Below are 18,560 nucleotides of genomic sequence, written 5' to 3' on the forward strand. Positions count from 1 at the left end.
AACACGGGGAGCGTTTCCATTTTCGTTTATTGGGGTGTGTTGGGAGGGGATAGGGGGCGCCTCGGCACCAAGCGGAGAGCAGCCTCAGAAACAGAGTACAAAAACAAATATCTATAGAAAAAGTGTTTATATTGAAAGATTTCCAAAGACGTTACCAAAAAACACGGAGCCCACACTTCGGGGGGGGGGGGGGGGGGAAGCGAGCGTCCCGGAGCGCATGGCCCGCCGGCCGGCGCGCCTCCGCCGCGGGTTTCTACAAAAGTGCGTCCGCGGGGGGAGGTGGGGGGTCACTCTGTACAATCGAGCCTTAGAAAAGAGAACCTCTTGGTTTGAAATCCACTGCTGTGCACGATCACAACTGGGAAGGCACTTTGCAACAGACCAGAAGCAGAAAAGCGACACGTCTTTACCCGAAGGCCGGCGGGGGTCAAGGGGTCAAGGGGTCAAGGGGTCAGGGGTCGGGACAAAAAAAGGTGACATCACTTCCTGTCACTCGTATCCGGGCGACGACAACGAAAAGCCTCTGGGAGCTCCAGAGAAGCCAAGCCGGCGGCGCGGGAGCGACATTCAGGCCTCGCCGAAGGGAAGAAAGCGGCCTTATGTACAAGTCCTGCACCCGCCGGTCAGTCAGATAGATTTATATTCATATATATATTTATAAACTGTGTATATCAGTGTTATATACACTTCATACAATCACTATTCAACCATAAATAACGCAGGAATGCACTGAGTGTAACACGTTTACTCACAAACTATAACCGAGGAAACAGATCGCACGTGCGCGCGCGCGCACACACACACACACACACACACACACACACACACACACACACACACACACACACATGCATGCCCTGTTAGACCGAATCCGTGCACGCCGCTGAAACCCTACTTCCTGTCTGGATGTATGTACACGAGGGTGACGAGGGGGTGAAGAAGGTGGGAATAAAATAAAGAAAAGTGCTAAATGAGGATTGTTCTCATTGGAGGAATGTCTAGCGGAGGGGGCGGGGCAAGGGGCGGAGCTACAAACAATAACAACAACAACAACAACAACAAGTGCAGGTGACAAACAAACAGCGGAAACTAAGACAGCAAAGGTTTGTTTGATCTGGAGGCTGAAGAGTTGCCCGTCACACACACACACACACACACACACACACACACACACACACGCACACACGTGCACACACTCGCGCGCACGCACGCCTCCTCCTTCTAAACATAATTTACTCAACTGAAAACGAACAAATCGACCCGTCCTTTCGGGACGATCCGACAAAAGGAAACCGAGGGCACCAATAAATTAATAAAAATAAAATCTACATTTCTTAGAATACACAATACTCGGTCCCTGCTGGGGGTCACGGGCGGGCGGGCGGGCGGGGGGGGGTCAAAGGTCGGCGCCGCGTGGCCCCGGCTCGCGGCGCGTTTCAGGACGGGTCGGGGTTTTCCCCGAGCCGCCGCTTCCCGTGAGGTAGTTCAATATCGATTTTCCAACTTTGGAATCCCGTCGATATCGACTCGTGTGGTGAAACGTACCGCGAGCCCGGCCATCTAACACTCCAGGAGAGCAAGGAGGGGAAGAAGAAGAAGAAGAAGAAGAAGAAGAAGAAGAAGAAGAAGAGGTCCTCCTTGAGAGCAGCAGAAGAAGGAACTCGGCGTGGACAGAAAAGAGGAGGCCTTTCCTGTCGTCGCTCTACAAACAAAGACTTTCGTCCGGTTCTCTGGAAAAAGGTAGAAAAGTAGGAATCATATGGCGTTTGGACAAAAGCATCCGGACACGTGGATCCACGTCGCCGACTGAGAAGAAGTCCGGGACGGCGGGGTCACTTCCCCCCGAAGTCCATCCCGCTGTGACCCGCCTCGGCGTCCACCAGCGAGGACGCGAACGCCGACTGGACTATCTGGAAGCCGAAGGACTCCAGCAGGGACATGTTCTGCTGCGGCGAGAAGGGGGAGGCCAGGGGCGGAGCCAGCTCGCTCAGGGCCGCCCCCGCCGCCCTCTGGCCCTTGTGGACCCGGTGCTGGTGCTTGTTGAGGTAGGACTTGGTGCGGAAGGCCTGGCCGCAGACGCCGCAGGTGAACTTCTTCTCGGGGTCGGCTTTGGCCCCGGGCCCGTCCGGGGAGCCGTTGAGCGCCGGAGGGGTCGCGCCCGGGTCGCCGCGGTCCGACTTGTGCGGGGATTTGAGCTCGTCGCTGTTGGACAGGTCGCCGTAGGACGGGTCCGACTCCTCCGAGTCCAGGTGGGGACACTTCCCCGCGTTTTCCTGTCCGTCTGCGGCGAGAAAGCAGGAGGGGGGGATAGAAGCGGACTCTTTACATCCACCGGCTGGTTCCCAAACCGCTAAGAAACACTGACGGCTAACCAATAACAGTCGCGCTGCGCCGACGCTAAACCCTCTCCCGTGTAGCCCCGCCCCTTTGCACCCAGAGCTCTGCGGCGCCGCCGCCCCCGTACTGACCTGCAGCCGGCCCGCGGAAGGGGAAGCCAGGCGCGCCGCCACAGCGATACTCCCAGAAATACGGGGCGCCGCCGGGCCGGCCCGCCAGCGGCTCGGGCTGCGGGGCCGGGGGGGCCGGCGGGGGGAAACCGGGGTGTCCGGGGAACCCCTGAATGCGACCCTCTGCCTCAGAGGAGGTGAGGACCCGCTGGCGCCCGGCGTACAGGTCTACGGGACGCCCGGCCCGGGAGGAGGAAGGGGGAGCGGGGAGGACAGAGGTCACAGGGAGGCTCTCAGGACAACCTTCACTTGGTGGCTGCAAAGTGAAAACACAGCATGCTGCACAGATGCCACCCCACGTGCACGTCCGCCTCATGCGCTGCCGTGCATGCTCGCCGACGGGGAACGTGGAGGAACCCCCGGATCGGGGAAGAAGGGGGGGCTGTTTCCACGGCAATGGCGGGTTTGTTTTTTGGAAACGGACGAAACAGTCCGACGGCATTTTACGCACAAAATCAGGCGGGCGGGACGACTTAAAGGGGGGGGGGGGCAGAACCAGGACCGGGACCGGGACCGGGACCGGGTTCCAGTCCGATGGGGGACGATCCGGACCGGGAGGAACAACGTGACCAGGCATGCTGAGCAGATGGAGCAGCCAAGCAGAAACACACTGGTGGACCACGAGATGCAGCAGCCATGCTGGCAGCACACACACACACACACACACACACACACACACACACCAAGCATCGATGTTCCAGCATCGCCCGGAAAAGTCTCCAACCATCGGCTGGCGGTTCGAGGACCAGCGGTGATGGTTTTGCGCTCCCGCGCGGAGCAACAAAGACAGAAATTCCTTAAAATCCAATTTGTGCGAATCGTTGGCGAAGTCGTTTCGAGCCGCAGAGACCGATGGATCGTCAGCCGGGGTCCCGAGCCGGACCGGACCGGGTTTTGGGGCGACGGGTTTAAGGGGGGGGGGGGGGCGAACCGGGGGTCACCGACGTGGTCGGCGTCGCGCCGCTGACCTCGATTTGTCACGATTCCTTTATTTTTGTGTGTTTTAATCACACGTGTATCGGTGCAAATTTGATATATTTCGTAAATGTACATTTTTTTTCGTGTTTTTAATTATCGCTACCAAAGCAAAGCAACCTCTGGTTGCCGATTGAGCTCTAAACGTGATACTTATTTAAAAATTGGTCACTTGGACAAACGTGGATTTTAAGTTATGCCGTCATTTCCAGATTATAAGGCGCTACTTTTGAACGCCGCGGCTAATTAATGGATTGTTTTTGAGCTAACGAGCTTCACGCCGCCTAAACATGTCGCCTCGTCGCATCGGACCGACGGAACGAGCGCCAAATTCCGACGGCTTTAGCGGTTTAGCGTTAGCGTGGGTAGAAAACGGGTGGATCGTCTTATTGATTATTCGTCTCCTTCATCGGCCGTGTTCTGGACGCTGTCGGAAAAAACATGGACGCTACCGGAGTGGATTGAATTAAAAGTTGAAATATCTCACGTTACGAGAACACAGATTTATTTCGTCACTTTTAGCCGCTGCGCCCCAATCGTCCGGAAACGACGGTACTTTGCCGGATATAACGTTGGATTCAGATGAAACGCCGTGACTAACTGGAAAATGTTTGTATCATCGGAACCCCGGCGCCTCGGAAACAGTTTCCCGCCTAAAACCGTTCCCTGTTAGCAAAAAGGTTGCGCTAAAGTGCTAATGTTAGCCGGTGCGACTTATACTCAGGTGCGCCCGATAGTCCGGAAATGACGGTACCGCTAGTTAGACGGGGGGCGTTTTGAGACTCTGCGCCCCAGAAGGTCGGTGACCCCGGCTCTGACGGGACGGGGGAACGGCGGCGGGCAGCAGAGCGAGCGAAGCCGGAGACGCGGAGGCCGGCTGCTTGCCTTCCACTGAGCACGGGCGTCCCATGTGGTAGGGGTTGCCGTTGTGCATCTGCAGCTCCTCCCTCGGCTCGGGGAAGGCGTGCAACGGGGCCGGGGGGGCTAGCGGGGCTAGCGGGGAGCCGTGGTGTGTCTTTACGTGCACCTTAAGGTAGGAGGCGGTGGAGAAACCTGGGACCAGAAGGAGAAAGAACAGTTGTTCGGGCCTCGCGGGGAACCCGGCGAGACCACCGGAAACCACGCCACCCGAGTTTTGACCGCTAACTCGTCTTCGGGCTTTTCGAAGGAGTTCTCTGGACTCGGGAAGCGCCTCCAGATGTAGTCCCGTCAGGAGGCGACCAACAAGAAGCCTGGGAGGACGTCTCGACACCAATCGGTGAAAGAGCGGCGGTTTGGACATTGGAGGGCGAGTCGGGATCAAGTCAAGACGCGCTTGAAACCTCCGTGAAAAGATGAAGACGGCAGGTGAGGAACGCCTCTTCCGCATCCCGACCTCGAGCCCGGCCTCCTGACAAGCCGCTTCGGGGACTCGGAGGTTCTGCGGCGTGAGAACCGACCAAAACGAGGAACGGGCGACGGAAAGAACAATCGGAGAAGCTCCGACGAACACGCCGACGTTCTCTCGAAGGAGCAAGGGGAGGTTCCTCCGGCGGTACCTTCCACCTCCGCCCACCGACGTCGCAGACCCACTCCGGCAGGGGTCGGGTTACCTTTGTTGCAAATGCCGCAGTAGTTGTTGGGAGTTCCTTCGCTGTGCTTCCTCAGGTGGTCCGTCATGTACGCCGCTCGCAAGAACTTCCCGCACACTTTGCAGGGGATCTTGTCCTCGTGGCACGCCAGGTGCGACCGAAGGCGATCCCTCGTCGCGAAGGAGGCGCTGCAAATCTGGAGGGCGAGAAAGAAACAACAATATCGGGGAAATAAGACCCGTCAGGACGGTTCGTTTCCAGAGAAGGTCCAGAGGGAAGGCGCCTCACCTGGCACTTGTGGGGTCTCTCCGTCGTGTGAACCTGCTTGATGTGTCCGTTCAGGTGGTCGGGTCTGCGGAGGAAGGGCACAGGTTTGACACCGACGCTCTTTTTGCCCAAACGTGACCCCCCTTGTCGGGACCAGGAGCCCCGACGAAGACCAGAACCGCAGGGGGAGGACCAGGACGTGGGAGCGACGGGGACAACCAGGCGGTCAGAAGCTCCTACATCGGGGAGTCTCCATGTTGGTGTCCAAACACCTTCAGGGGCGAAGGCGTCTATTTTACGTGGACGTCCGTCTGGAGATTCTTCTTCTTCTTCTTCTCCCCACTTCTTACACGGTGACTTCCACTCTCCTCCTCAGCCGTGCATCGACGCCACCCAGGAGCTCCGCTGAACGCCACAGGAGGTCTTTCCTACCTGAAGCTATCAGACTTTTTAATTCCGCTTCCTTCAGCCGCAGGGAATCTTCAAATCTTTGTACTAAATACCTTAAAACACCTTATAGCCTTGACTCAGACACTTATTTGTATTTCTTATTCTCCCTCCTTTTTGAGCTGTTTACACAATTTCCTATTATTGTTATGTTTTACTTGAAACTGGCACAACAATTTCCTTTTGGATAAATAAAGTTGTTATTCTTATTCTCAGGCCGGTCGTGGGTGTAATTCGACCTCCGGTCCGATAGGGGGCGCTAGTGAGCCGGACCCGGAGAACCCGAGTCTGACGTGGTGGTGGTGGTGGTGGGGAGCCGGGTTTCTCCGTGGACCGGACCCGTGAATAAACACGTCCCACGCACACTCTTTGTTTTCCAGCCCAGTCGTGGGGAGTCCGAGTAAAACCGGTGTTATGTGTCCGTGAACGCACCACACACAAACACACACGCACGCACGCACAGACGTGGTGGAAGGGACACAAAGGCTCCGTGGGGTCGTGGGTTGGACTCACCTGGAGAATCCTTTCCCGCAGCTTTGACACACGTAGGGTTTCCCCACGGATCCGTCGTGGGAGCGCACATGGTACGACATCCGGTCCTTGCGTTTGAAACGCAAACCGCACACATGACACGCATAGGGCTTCTCCCCGGAGTGGGACAGCTTGTGGCGGTTCAGGTGATACACGTCACGGAAAACCTTCCCGCACACGTCGCATCCGACGTGCCGCCGCGTCCGTTCGCGTCTCCTCCCGCCGTCGAGGAGCATCTGCGCGGCGGCGGCGGCGGCGGCGGCGGCGGCGGGGACGCCGTTGCGCATCATCCCGGCGGCTCCTCCGTGCTGCGCTTCGTGGTTCTTCAGCCTCGACGCCTCCGTGAAGGCTTTCCCGCACGTCCCGCACGGGAAAAGCCCGTTATCCTTGGCGCTGAACTCGGCGCCCGCGTCCTGCTTCTTCGGCCGGCCCCGTCCGCGCTTGGCACCGGGCGGCCCCGCCGGTTCCTCCGGCGGCCCTTCCGCCACGGCGGCGGCGGCGGCGGCGGCGGGCAGCAGCAGCGGCACCGCCGCCTCCCCCGCGGCCTCCAGCAGCTCCACATGCAGCCGGCCGTCGTTCCCGAAGCCGCCCTGGCCGTTCAGCGGCATCTCCTGCGGCGGCGGCGGCGGCGGGAAGCCGAGCATCTCGGCGGCGGGGGCCGCGGCCTGGAACAGGCTGGCGTGGCCCCCCCTCGACGCGGGAAGCAGGATCTGCACGTTGGACTGCTTGATGACCTCCTGGCAGATCTCGATCACGGAGCGCATCAGCAGGAACTTGGCGGCCGTCATCAGCTCGGGGAAACACTCCAGCCGCACCACGATCCGCGACGTGTACGCGAAGTCCAGGATGTCTTTGAAAACTTTGGGGCTGATGGTGTGCATCTCCAGCTCCCGGGCGTCGTCCTCCGGCGGCTGGCGGCCGAACACCGACTCGAAGTACTCGCTGCACGCCGCCAGCACCGCCTTGTGCGCGGGGAAGCTCTCCTCGCCGACGCGCAGGATCACGTCGCAGAACCTGCCTCCATCTTTCCTCTGGCTGTCGAGGTTGTGCAGCATCTCGGCGCTGTGCTTGCTCACCTGGTAGGTGTACGAGGAGGTCCAGGACGGCTCCGCTGCCTTCTCCATGCCCGCTGCATCCACCGGCGACGAGAGACGGCGGAGAGGCGTCGCGGCGTGGGTTTTTCCTTTTTTTTTTTTTTTTTTTTTTAAAGGGGGGGGGGGTGCACACACACACACTCACACACACACACACACACACACTCGCGTCGAAAAACAAGCGCCCCTCCCCGACGGCAGACGTTAGCGGTAGCAGCGGCGGAAAAAAATGGCAGCCCCCCAGCTTCCTGTGAACTTTGACCCCGCTTTTCTTGCGGGAGGGGGGGGTTGCGGGTTGTTTTTGTTCAGGGGAGGGAGGAGCGGAACGCACCCCCCCCTCCCGCAACGTAGGGGTATTTTTTTTTTCCCCTCCCCTTGCAGCTTCTGCACCGGGGAGTCACTTGAGGTGACGTTTCCGGTGTGAACCCCCCCCCACACCGGAAGTAGCTTCCCTCTTTTGTTGTGAGCAGACAGGTGTCTATAAAGCAAAAAAAACAAAAACAAAAGAGGTTTACTCAAGATTTTATTTATTAATTCTATCTGTGCTCTTTTATAACTTAATAGCACAAACTGAATCCCAACAACCCCACAAAAATGATCAACGCGTGTTCGGACCCCTCGGGTGACGGTGGTGGTGGTTTTGTTTTAAGGAAGGAGGGGAAAACAAACAAAAAAAGGAAAAAAAAAAAAGGCACAACCAGCAGTTTCTGCACCCCCTCCTCCTCCTCAGGAGCCTTCAATGCCACCAGGAGGTGTTGGAGTGAGGAGACACCACAGCTATGTACAGGGAGGAGACGCTTCTTGGTCTGTACAAGTCGCCATTTACATTATTTACTTCCGGATTCACTGATAGAAATACAAAAAACAAACAAAAAAAAAAAAAGGCAGAGTCGGCGACGCCGAGCCTCCCGTCACGCCTCGGAGAGCGGCGACGCGCACCGAGACGGCGCCGCGCTCCGCTTTCCAAATAAAGTTCACATTTTAATACATGATGGGGTGGGAGGGGGCGAACCAGAGGAGGTAAAGTCCGGGAATTCCGCCGGTTCCGATTCCCCTCACGGTCGGAACTCCAGCTCGTCCACGCTGATGACCTTGGCCGGCATGGAGGGCAGCGGCTGCTCCAGCACGTCCGAGCCGAACCACTTGGAGAGGCCGAGGGGGGGGCTGCCGCCGTGGCGCCGGGAGCCGTTGATCCGATGGGGCCCCTGGTTCTGAGGGCCCGGGATGTTCTGGTGGACTGCGGGAGGAGACCCAGCCGGGTTCAAGCGAAGGCGCGGCCGGGGGGTTTGAAACGCCGGAGGGGGCGGTACTCACCGGGCCTCTGCTGCTGCATCACGGCCAGCTGCATGGGAGCGTTGCCTCTGGGAGGTAGAAGTGGATGCCCCGCCGCGCCGAGGGGGTACAGCGGCTGTCCGAGCAGCGCCGGAGGCAAACCTGGAGGACGGGAAAGGTGAAGGGGCGGAGACGGACTCCGATCCGGTCCGAGGCGGCGGCGCCGACGCTCACCTGCTTGGACGAGCGCCGGGCCGAGCTGCTGCGGCTGGATGCCCTGGGCCAGCATCTGCTGGACGACGTTGGGGTGAAGCTGAGGGGGAGGGCGCACCATGGGCACGTGGGACAGCAGCGGTACCGGGTAGACGGGCCGGGCGAAGGACGAGGACGCTCCGGGCGGCGCGTGGTGGCCCGAGGAGACCGGCCTCAGGCGGTCCTGGTCCTTGCTCGCCAAGGCCTTGCCGGTCCCGTCCGCCGTCTCCAGGAACGGGTTCGGAGAGCAGTTTTCTGTAACTCGCAGAAAAGGGGCGCCTTCAGCGCTGCCGGCGGCGCGGAGAAGCAAAACGCGGGCGGGATAATCACCCCGTATTCCGTCGTGCGCCGCCGCCGAGTCCTCCTTGGAGTCCGGCCGGCCCGGCTCGTCCCGGCTCTTCTCTTTCGTGGCGTACATTTTGCGGATCACCGATGTCGGCGTGAACGACGGCGACAGCTGTTTGGGAGGCGCAGCCTCAGTGTTTGCGCAGAGCCACGACAGAAGAACTGGCGCGCGCCGGGCTTACCATGCTCGTCACCGCGTTGGCCGGGGAGTTTCTATCGGCGGATAGCGGGCCCGGACCAGGGGAGCGATTCACACGCTGAGGTCTGCAATCACAAGCCCATGAGCTGAACATCGACGACTACCAGGAGCCGAGGGGGCGACTCTTACCGACAGGAGATACCGACCTGTTACGGTAAGACTTTTCCTGCAGTAGTTTGTTGTAACCGGGCTGAAACGGGTGGTGGCCGTGGAGGGCCAGGTCTTGTTGGAAAGCCAGGGCCTCCAGGTCGGCCTGGTTCATGGGCATAGAGAGCGCCCTCATCTGGGGTTAAAGGGGGGGGGGAAGGAAAAAAAAAAAAAAAAAAGTCAGGTTCTCTAAAGGGTATGTTCGGAGGACAACAAGAGCAAAAGCCAGAAAGAGGTCACTTTGCATCAGTTCCTGCGAGAACATCTACCCTTAAGGTTACAAGGCTCTGGTGGTCCAGCAGCTCCTTCAGTACCTGCTGCTGCGCAGCCGATCCGGGGCTGATGGACCTGTGCACGTTGGCGAACTGTTCCGGCAGCATGGGCTGGGGGCGGACAGGGAAACCTGCAGAAGGCGGGATGACACACACACACACACACACCTTACTGAACCAGAATCTTACACCGCACCGTTATCTGGGATACCTTCTCGGACGCTTCCTACCTGCTGAATGCTGCAAGCGACTGTTGAAGTAGTTGGGTGACGCGGCCCTCTGTGGAAAGAGGGGAGGCGACGGGCCTTTTTGCAGAAGGCCGTGAAGCGGGGCAGAGTTTGTGGGACTTCCAGATGTTCCCAGGAGGCTGCTCAGCAGAGCCGGGGAGCCGCTGCGACCAGGGCCTCCCAGGAGCTCCTGGAATGCGAGCGGACATTTCCCGACACGGTCACGAGGACATTGTGGTTTTCCACGCGGCGGGCTCAGAGAGTTTGCCACCGACTCGGGATTTGCCAACTTTTAGACGATTCCTTTTGGCTTCCGCCTCCGAATTCCGACGGACATACCGGGCTTTTCTATGAAAACTATAAAGAAAGCCTCCTACGGTCACCTGGAAGATGTTCTTCTGCTGCTGCTGTGCAGAGACTTGGGCCTCAGAGGGCGTCGCGGCTGCCTGGTCTGAAGACTGCTGGAGCTGTACCGAAGAAAAATAAAGTCCGTAACGTGCCTCGCAGACACAAACCCATCCCAATGAGCACGTTCGCAAACTGAAGTTTGTGGCCGGAGGTCCGAGGTGCGACTACTGATCTGGATCAGAGCAGGTACTAGACTTTGAGGAAAGCGGAACTTCCTCAAACTTCAACCTTGCGAGCCCACTGGGATGAATCTGGACATTCAAGGACGCTTCGACACAACCGGACAATTCCAAGCAGCGACGGAAAAGGTCGATTCCAAAACAAATTTATGCCCATCGTTTTACGGTCCGTCTATCGGACTTCCCGCGGTTGTTACCTCCTCCATTGCCAACATGCACAGCGCGAGCCGAAGGGCTACAGAAAGGACGCGGACTAAGTACTTACATTGTTTGCGTTGGTTTTGGGGTGAGTCGGCAGAGTTCCACTTGCCTTCATGCTGCTAACCAGTTTATTAAAAGCAGACATGTCTGAGTCTCGCAAGCGTGGACGAGCGCTGGGGCCGCCGGTCAGAGCCTCCTCTAGGTGCTCGGCCATGAAGGGCGTCCCGTTGCCTCTCTGCGGGGGCGCGACCGTCGGCACTTGAGGCTCCGATCCCAGTCGCATCCCCTTCATCTCGCCTTCCACCTCTTCCAGGGAGAGCACCTCTCCGGAGTTGGCTAGGACCGGACACGGGACCGAATCAAAACGAGACGCCCGGCCAAGAGGGAGCCTCCCGTTTGGGGTTCTCAGACCTCCCTCGCGCTAGCTTTCCCCTCGGCCAGGTCTGCCTGAAACGGGAATCACGAAGGGACACTCACTGCTCTCCCGAAGACGAGCCTTGTTGACCGACAGGGTGGAGAGGAGCGGCTTCAGATCTATCTTGGCCTTGTGCAGCAGTTCCAGGATATCCACCTTCTCCTTGCACTCAGACGGCTGAATGGGGGTGAAGTAGGGGACGGGGCCTTGGCCGGGGGCCGTACAGAGAGGTTCCAGCCCTGGAGGTTTGGGGGCGGAAGCATTGAAAAGCACATGTGACCATCGATGGGAAAATACATACGTCGGTAAACTACGGTGTTCCACAAGGCTCTGTGCTTGGACCCATTGTTTTTACCCTTATTGCGCTCCCTTTAGGTGCTATCAGGGAGCGCTCCCAAAAGGTTGCCACCGCTTTGCAGATGGCAAACAGTTGTACCTCTTGATCGAGATGGATAAAACCAATGGGTTTCTTAAACTCGAAACAAAAGGACATACAAGTCTGGATCACTATCAATACTTTGTTGCCGGGATGAAACCCGAGTCATCCTCATGGGGACGCCGCTCCTAATGAGATAGCTTCTCCGGATTGGCCTCCAACACCACGGGAAGAAACCTGGGAGTATCTCAGACCAGGAGGCGTCATTTTGACAAAAAGAACTGCCTTCTTTTACTTGTGAAATATTGCAAAAATGAGGCATACGCTGTCAAGAAGATGCAGAAAAACTGTCATTGCGGACTGGATAATGGGATGTCTGCATGTCACGCCGCCCTAACAAGTCATTCAAGGCTCTCCAGCTCTTTCGGATCACCGCTGCATGTGTTCTAACAGAGTTTGAGGGATCATGTCTTCCCAGTATTGTATTCTCCGAAAGATTCTGAGCGGAATTTAAAATCCTCCTAAATGGCCCGGGGCAACGACACATCTCACAGTGCTCTTGGAAGCCTAGCACCTCGTGAGACATGTATGCTCCCAGGAGGCAGGGCTACTCCTGATGCTTCCGGTCATTAAGAGCAGAACGGGAGCGTTCGGTTACCGAGCTCCGTCTTCCAAACTCCGGCCGGAGTGCGGACACTCTCTTTGTTTAAGAGGCTTCACGTCCTTTTTGAGATAGCTTATCATTAGCATTAGCCTAGCCCCTAGTTATGCTGCAATTGACTTGCTTTGCTATCGAGGCTATCCCATGATACACTTCTGTGGCTCCTTCTGCACTCATGTAACCTCGTACCTTCTCCAGAGTCCTTGGGCTTTCTCATCTATGGCAGGTTCCCATGAGACGTTGCTTGATCTACAGCAGCCTCTCACCGGGTGCCCACCATTGTTACTTCTCTGATAAATACTAAAGCTACGAAATGATGGTTTCAGATATTGCCACGTGACCATCGCTGCTACTGGTATTCATGGCGACTGCTTATCGTGCCCGATAAGCCACCCATCTCGGTCAAGGCCTATGGCCGCCGACATGTAGCCGGAACATGTCTGAGGTTGGCGCTGGTTAAAAGGCAGCGTTTCCGCTTGTAATTTATTTGAAAACGTGCGGCCCAGTTCCTCCTGGCTAATAACTATGCGGTCAAAGCTGCCCGGTGTTTGCTCACCTTCCCGGATGAGCCGAGGCCTCAGAAGACTCGTCTCTGGAACATGTTACCTTCCATCCTCGAGCTACCGCCGCCAACTACCCCGCTAAAACTCAAAGATTTCACGCCTGCTTGTGCTCTAACCTGTTTTCTCCTGCTCTCTACTCGCCTTCATCGTTGGATAGAGTTCTTTTTTTTTTTTTTGTCTCCGCACACTCTGACATCTGAAGATACTCCGAGTCTAATACTTATCTATTGGTATTTTAAAAAGGTAATTTCCAAAGAGCTTCCCTTTGTGCGCCGCTAAGGCCGAGGCCCGGGTATGACTTTTTAAACTAACTTTAAATAACAAGATGACGCTCCACATAATCGTAAACGGGGCGCGAGCGAAAGCAAAAAGAAGTCTTTTTAACCTGCTAGCTTCTCCAGCTCCTCGTGGGGGGTGGACCTCAGACTGCTGGAGCGGCTCCCCGACGGGCTCAGGTTACTGGAGAACCACTGACTGAAGCGGCTGGACGAGACGGGGCCGTCGCCCAGCACGTCCTCGATCATCTGAAAGACAAAGACGCCGGTGTGTGACGGGGCGGGGACGCCCCAAAATCTATGAGCCGAAGGCTGCGAGGACAAGGGGGGCACTTACGTTGAGAGCGTTTTCCCCGTCGCCTTAGCACAAACGTGCCGGACGAACGACGGCGGCGGCGGCGGCGTCTTTGATTACGCTCCTAGCGCGTCGTAAACCAATCGGTTCCCAACTTCCTCGTTTAGCGAGGAAAGCAGTCGATTAACCGCTCGAGCGGCGAGCGATTCTATTGTCATTCTAATGATGGGCATAAATTTGGAGTGGAGATTGACCCTCGTAACAGGCGGCGGCTGCCCGGAAAGAGGACAGAGCGCAGCCACCCGGGGAAAATAAAGAGCCGCCACCACAGAGCGAGCCGGTGCAGCAGAGGTTATCTAGTTGCGACATTAAGCTTTTTATTTCGAACGGCGGAGCGTGTCACCCGCCAGGCTGTCCTGCCGAGTCCTTCGGCGACAGCCGGAGTGGAAGGTGCGGTTTGGAAACGTTTGGGAAAACCTCTACTGGTCGGCTCAGACGGAGTGAAGTCAAAGGGAGGCCCCGGTTTGTGACGTAGGAATACGAGGTCGTCCCACCCGGACCCCCTGGTGCAGCCCGGTACTTACCGACGCCAATCCCGGCATGGTCTTCTCCAGATTGAAGAATTCGTTGAAGTCGAAGTCTCCGGTCGACTGCTCGGGCAGAACGTCGGGGTGGGGAACCTCCTGGTCGGCCGTGGGCCGCGAACCCAGGTTTTGTTCCTCGGCCTGGCCTCCGTTACATTCCACGGCTGCGGACACGCGGGACGGGAACAAACAGGAACCTCAGGCACGCAGATTCTCAGAAGAGCGGCGTTCGACAGCCGCCGGGGGAAAAAGTAGGCGTTGGAAAGAAACCCCGGACGTGCCTTCCTTTATGGACTCCGTCCTCTTCCTCGACCGCCTGGACCTGCGCTTATCGTCCTCGAGTATCTTATCGTCAAATCCGATGAGTTCGATGGTCTCCGACTGGCTGGTGGGACCTCCGGAGAACCACTCCGGCTCCTCCTCCGCGAACGAGTCGTTCCTTCTCCGTTCGCTAAACACTCGCTTGTCCCCGAAATCTCTCTGCAAAGAGAGTCAAGCAAGTTAGGGAGACGGGACGACCCGCGCCGCTGTAAACATCTCACATGGAGGTTATTTAAACCGTGCGTCACATTTATTTGGAGTCGTATCGGTCACTTGCGCCTCAAAACTCTACACTTTGAATCCAAACCACGTGAACCAACCCTGAATCTTTTATCCTTAAAGTCCCGCTCTCTCTCCTTCTCAGCTCGGGCTTCTCTTTCAAAAGCTCGGGCCGCGATGATGCGTCCGCTGCCGATCCTGCGAGTGCCTCCCAAACGCAGAGACTCGTTCTCCTTGTTCTCCAGAGGGCTGCTGGGGCGGCAGTTGTGGGGTACGGGGACGGAGTTGCCCTGACATCCACCCCCGAAGCTGCGTCGCTGCGGGCTCAGAATGACCACCAGGTCGTCCTCCTTCAACCGCTCCCGGGGGTCTGATGGGGGGAAATTGTCAGATTTAGATATTCGGCGTGCGCGGGTAGACGCGGCCCGGCTTCTGGGTTTTAACGGACATTTTGCAAAGCACGTTTTGTGAACTTGGAGAGTTTAAGGGTCTAACTAACGTAAAAGAGGCCTCAAAATGCATAAGAATATAAAGCGGAAGGCTGGCTCAGGATGCTTTCTGTTTCTCTGCTTGAGTGTGTTTTCAGTATTTGGTCTGCAGCCACTGTTCCGACTTCATATCGGACACCGACAAGGCCGGCATTACTGGGCGCCCTGGCCTGGGGATGTTTGTTTGTTTAGAAGTTTATTAGGACAGTGTACAAATATATTAAGCACAGAGGCAGAGATGTTTGTACCAGATTGTAGCTCATAGCTAATTTCCATCTGTAGTCCTGGACAATACAAATATAAAACTGTATAAAATAGACAATATACAGATAGGCAATAAAATAACTATACAATATATAAACAGGCAATAAAATATGTATTTTGCAAGTTGAAAGTGCTATTGTTACTTTGGGCATCTGGGGCCCATCAGATGTGACCCAGAAGGGTAAACTACTGTCTGGCGTTGTTAGCATTAGCATGTTCGGTGCTCCGGAATCCAATTTTTAACGTCCCCTGTAAAGGTGTGAAAATCAGTCATGTTCTTAAGATTGTCTGGAAGCCCATTCCATTCTTTTATGGCTTTACAGGAAAAGGCAGATTTAGAAAAGGCAGACTTTCTTTTAGGAACATTGCAGTCTCCTCTAGACTCGACTTGTGAGTCGGAGCGAGGCTTGATGAAGGTCTTAAGAGGCGTTATGGAAGATTTTGTGGACCAGACGGATATCGGAGTACCTGATCAGGTTGTCAAAACTTAATATTTTCCCAAGATATGGCAATGACGATAGTGCCTTGGCTTTTTATCAAGAATGTCAGATTAAACCGATAGAAACTTATCAGGGTTTGCAATTTTAACCATTTTTGCTGCAGGTACCGCAGCCCTTTACCTTGGATTCTCCGTTTCAGGGGAACTCGGTCATCGCCGTAGTCCTTCTTGAACCCCTCCACTGGAGAGTTGCGCCCCGACGTGGGATACAGCGAGGCGTGCCACTTCTCGGGGTCCCACACACCATCACTGCACCAGAACAGCCAGCCATCATTTACAGACACCACCACAAGACAGAAAATAATCTAAATCAAGTGTACAGAACTAAGAAAATGCCACAAAGCAGGATAAATCCAGCGACACCGAAACACATCCGGCGGATAACCGTGGCAATTACTGGTCAGGTAAACTTTCTATTTTCAGGCCGGCTGCAACAAGCGGGCGCCTTCAGACCATCAGTTGGTTACACACAACCAAAACAAACACGGCTTTGACCATAGAGATCATTAGATATGTTGGACATTCAGGAGAGAGACGTATCAGCCTTTTGTTTGATGCAAACTGTACTTACCAGAATGTTACCAGGAGAAAATGCAAGCTGCTGCAGATTAAATGACATGTGGTCATTTCAAAAGGTAAAGCTGTTTATTTACACACCAAGCGGGGAGGAAGTGATCCCAGGTGTCAACATGGTCATTGTGATTCGAATTAGACCACGTCTGGAGCCGGTCCGGCCCACATGGGCTCCGCTCAGCAACGTAAGCAACTATGAGCAGGCCAGCATTACCTCACGTCCTCTTTGACGGAAATAATATAGAAATTCACCATTCAGACTTTCAGAAAGCCTATGGAGCGACGACACTGATCCTAATTTATGAGGAAATGCACTGGTCAAACATTTAGTGACTGCATTCCTTCCGTCTCTCTAAAAACTAAAACTCCTTTTTTAAAGAATTGGCAAAACAGTGTCAACCCATGATACATTACAGAAAAAACATTTCTGTTGGGTTTGTATTCAAAACCAGTTCAAATTAAGACCATTGTAGAATGCAGTGTTTAGATTAAGTCTGTCCTGCCATCATATTATACAGGCCACAAAGCCAAAATGTACCTCGGTAAAGTGAGCATGGAAAAAAAAAAAGGTTAAAAGAAAGAGTATTTAAAACAATGAGGGTTTGATTGTTTTCAGTTTTGATCTATTCTGTGACCAAACCAGAGTCCTGAAGCCGACTGCTATCGTGGACTTGGCGTCCACGCCGAAGCGGACCGCATCCACACTCTTTTGCGACATGATTTGGATTGACCCTTAAAAAAAAGAAAGAATTTGAAGGTGTGTTTGATCCTGTGTTCAAGTATTTTATTCTTACCTGTCATATTTCTCTGAGAGACACTCTGGTCTTTCATTGGAGATTGGGAGTTCTTTAATATCCAGAAGCTCCTCCTGAAGAAATATAATGATTAAAGCTGGAAATATTTCTGTGCAATATCCAAAGTGTCACGGTTGCTCTCTAGGTTACCTTTGTGTATCTGTACGGGGTTGTTGCTGGTGGTGGTGGTTGTTGTTGTGTAGCTTGGACCACGGTAGCATTGCCATTCTTCTGTTCTACACAAGCATCGCTTTCCATGACTGGTTGCAGACGCAGAACAACTTCAAGCCAAACAAAGACTCAGTTCCTGTTGGAAGAGTTTCTCCATTTCAGTGAAGCAGTCATTTGATACAGATACATGCAGCTTTTAAAGGGCTTGAATACCATCCGTGCACGGCTATTTCATCAAATTAAACAACTCTTTGAGTCAAATTGACTAAAAAAATAGACTGGGCACTTAGAGAAAACGCCAAATAATCGACAAAATGAACCTGGGTAAACGTAAACCAACTAAAACTTGACAAACTGAACGGAAGAAAAGGGGTTTGGAAGTCAATCAGACGTAGCTGTTAGGTTCATGTCGGCTACATTAGCAAACGCCGCTGTCCAATTAGCCCGTTAATTGGATACAGCCAGGAGCTTGACAAAGGACGTGACAAATCAATTGCGGTAAATTAACTAATTAAGGAACTGGGTCGGTCCTCGGAGGTTCGGGTGAGGCCGAATTGGACCAAAATCGCCCATCAAGAACCAAAGTATCGCAAGGGTCTCCCTGAGTCCCAAATAAACACATTACGTAGAGAGACATCCCAGAAGTTAACGTTCGCAATAGCTGTTTAGCCGACAGCGTCCCACTCGGTTAGCTCAGAACCCCGTTCGAAAGGTTTAGTTCAACATTTTCAAAACACAAGTTGACTGCTCGGTGCGTTTAAAACGAACAAAATCCGCACAACTTACTCCGTATGAGGGCTGCGTCTGGAACTGGCTGCTAATGTCCGTGCAGCGGCAGTTCACGTTTGTTAGCTAGCTAGCTAGCTAGCTACCTAGCCCGTTAAGCTAGCTAGCTAACCAGCTGGCGAATGGGATAATGCCCACCCACCAAATCCAAAGCCGGCTGAGTTCTTTTGGTGATTTGAGAAGAAAAACACACACTGTACTGGGGTAACGCTGCACAATAACACGGCTTCAAATACGATATAATTAACAAGGATACTTTGTAACCTCAGCTAATTGCCTGCTCTTTCTCTGTTTTCTAAGTCGTAGCAGCAATTTTCCTGTGATCGCCGCTTTAAGAAGGTCCTAGGAAAGATTACAAGGTGCCCGCCGCGCCTTTCTAGAA

At 54.9% G+C, this 18,560-nt stretch overlaps 2 protein-coding genes across 6 annotated transcripts; both read right to left on the reverse strand.

Moving 5' to 3' along the window:
* Window positions 1-18: 18 nt before the first annotated feature.
* patz1 (POZ/BTB and AT hook containing zinc finger 1) lies at window positions 19-7,752 on the reverse strand. 3 transcript variants are annotated; one of them, XM_086169029.1, is made up of 6 exons: window positions 6,281-7,752; window positions 5,342-5,405; window positions 5,075-5,249; window positions 4,368-4,535; window positions 2,469-2,675; window positions 19-2,281 (listed from the first exon to the last, which is right to left on the reverse strand). In XM_086169029.1, the coding sequence occupies exons 1-6, from the start codon at window positions 7,420-7,422 to the stop codon at window positions 1,833-1,835; spliced, it is 2,205 nt and encodes a 734-aa protein (XP_086025155.1). In that variant the 5' UTR covers window positions 7,423-7,752; the 3' UTR covers window positions 19-1,832. The 3 variants fall into 3 exon arrangements, with proteins under 3 accessions (XP_086025155.1, XP_086025156.1, XP_086025157.1); XM_086169030.1 differs by lacking the exon at window positions 2,469-2,675 and having other exon boundaries at window positions 6,281-7,750; XM_086169031.1 differs by lacking the exons at window positions 2,469-2,675; window positions 4,368-4,535 and having other exon boundaries at window positions 6,281-7,747.
* A 150-nt stretch (window positions 7,753-7,902) lies between these two features.
* Window positions 7,903-18,318, reverse strand: eif4enif1 (eukaryotic translation initiation factor 4E nuclear import factor 1). 3 transcript variants are annotated; one of them, XM_086169033.1, is made up of 19 exons: window positions 18,179-18,318; window positions 17,372-17,528; window positions 17,222-17,295; window positions 15,976-16,103; window positions 14,705-14,973; window positions 14,345-14,543; window positions 14,064-14,227; window positions 13,295-13,433; window positions 11,372-11,548; window positions 10,959-11,230; window positions 10,490-10,573; window positions 10,110-10,296; window positions 9,922-10,010; window positions 9,607-9,743; window positions 9,444-9,525; window positions 9,247-9,373; window positions 8,899-9,171; window positions 8,707-8,826; window positions 7,903-8,629 (listed from the first exon to the last, which is right to left on the reverse strand). In XM_086169033.1, the coding sequence occupies exons 2-19, from the start codon at window positions 17,477-17,479 to the stop codon at window positions 8,448-8,450; spliced, it is 2,811 nt and encodes a 936-aa protein (XP_086025159.1). In that variant the 5' UTR covers window positions 17,480-17,528; window positions 18,179-18,318; the 3' UTR covers window positions 7,903-8,447. The 3 variants fall into 3 exon arrangements, with proteins under 3 accessions (XP_086025159.1, XP_086025158.1, XP_086025160.1); XM_086169032.1 differs by having other exon boundaries at window positions 8,391-8,629; window positions 8,707-9,171; XM_086169034.1 differs by lacking the exons at window positions 10,959-11,230; window positions 11,372-11,548; window positions 13,295-13,433 and having other exon boundaries at window positions 8,391-8,629; window positions 8,707-9,171.
* Window positions 18,319-18,560: the final 242 nt, after the last annotated feature.

Source organism: Fistularia commersonii, chromosome 21 (genome assembly GCF_037954325.1).
Source record: "Fistularia commersonii isolate RoL2024-O1a breed Wild chromosome 21, RoL_Fcom_v1.0, whole genome shotgun sequence".
Lineage (NCBI taxonomy): Eukaryota > Metazoa > Chordata > Actinopteri > Syngnathiformes > Fistulariidae > Fistularia > Fistularia commersonii.

Bases quoted from the DNA above. Each gene is read 5' to 3' on its own strand.
- eif4enif1 (XM_086169032.1), bottom strand. From the start codon at position 17,479: ATGGAAAGCGATGCTTGTGTAGAACAGAAGAATGGCAATGCTACCGTG. The intron at 14,228-14,344 runs GCACGTCCGGGG...GCGTGTCCGCAG, and splicing joins GACGGAGTCCATAAAGGAAG to CCGTGGAATGTAACGGAGGC. The intron at 9,744-9,921 runs GTACTGAAGGAG...CTTTAACCCCAG, and splicing joins GATCGGCTGCGCAGCAGCAG to ATGAGGGCGCTCTCTATGCC.
- patz1 (XM_086169029.1), bottom strand. From the start codon at position 7,422: ATGGAGAAGGCAGCGGAGCCGTCCTGGACCTCCTCGTACACCTACCAG. The intron at 5,406-6,280 runs GTGAGTCCAACC...CTTCCTCCGCAG, and splicing joins TGCGGGAAAGGATTCTCCAG to ACCCGACCACCTGAACGGAC. The intron at 5,250-5,341 runs GTGAGGCGCCTT...CTCGCCCTCCAG, and splicing joins AGAGACCCCACAAGTGCCAG to ATTTGCAGCGCCTCCTTCGC.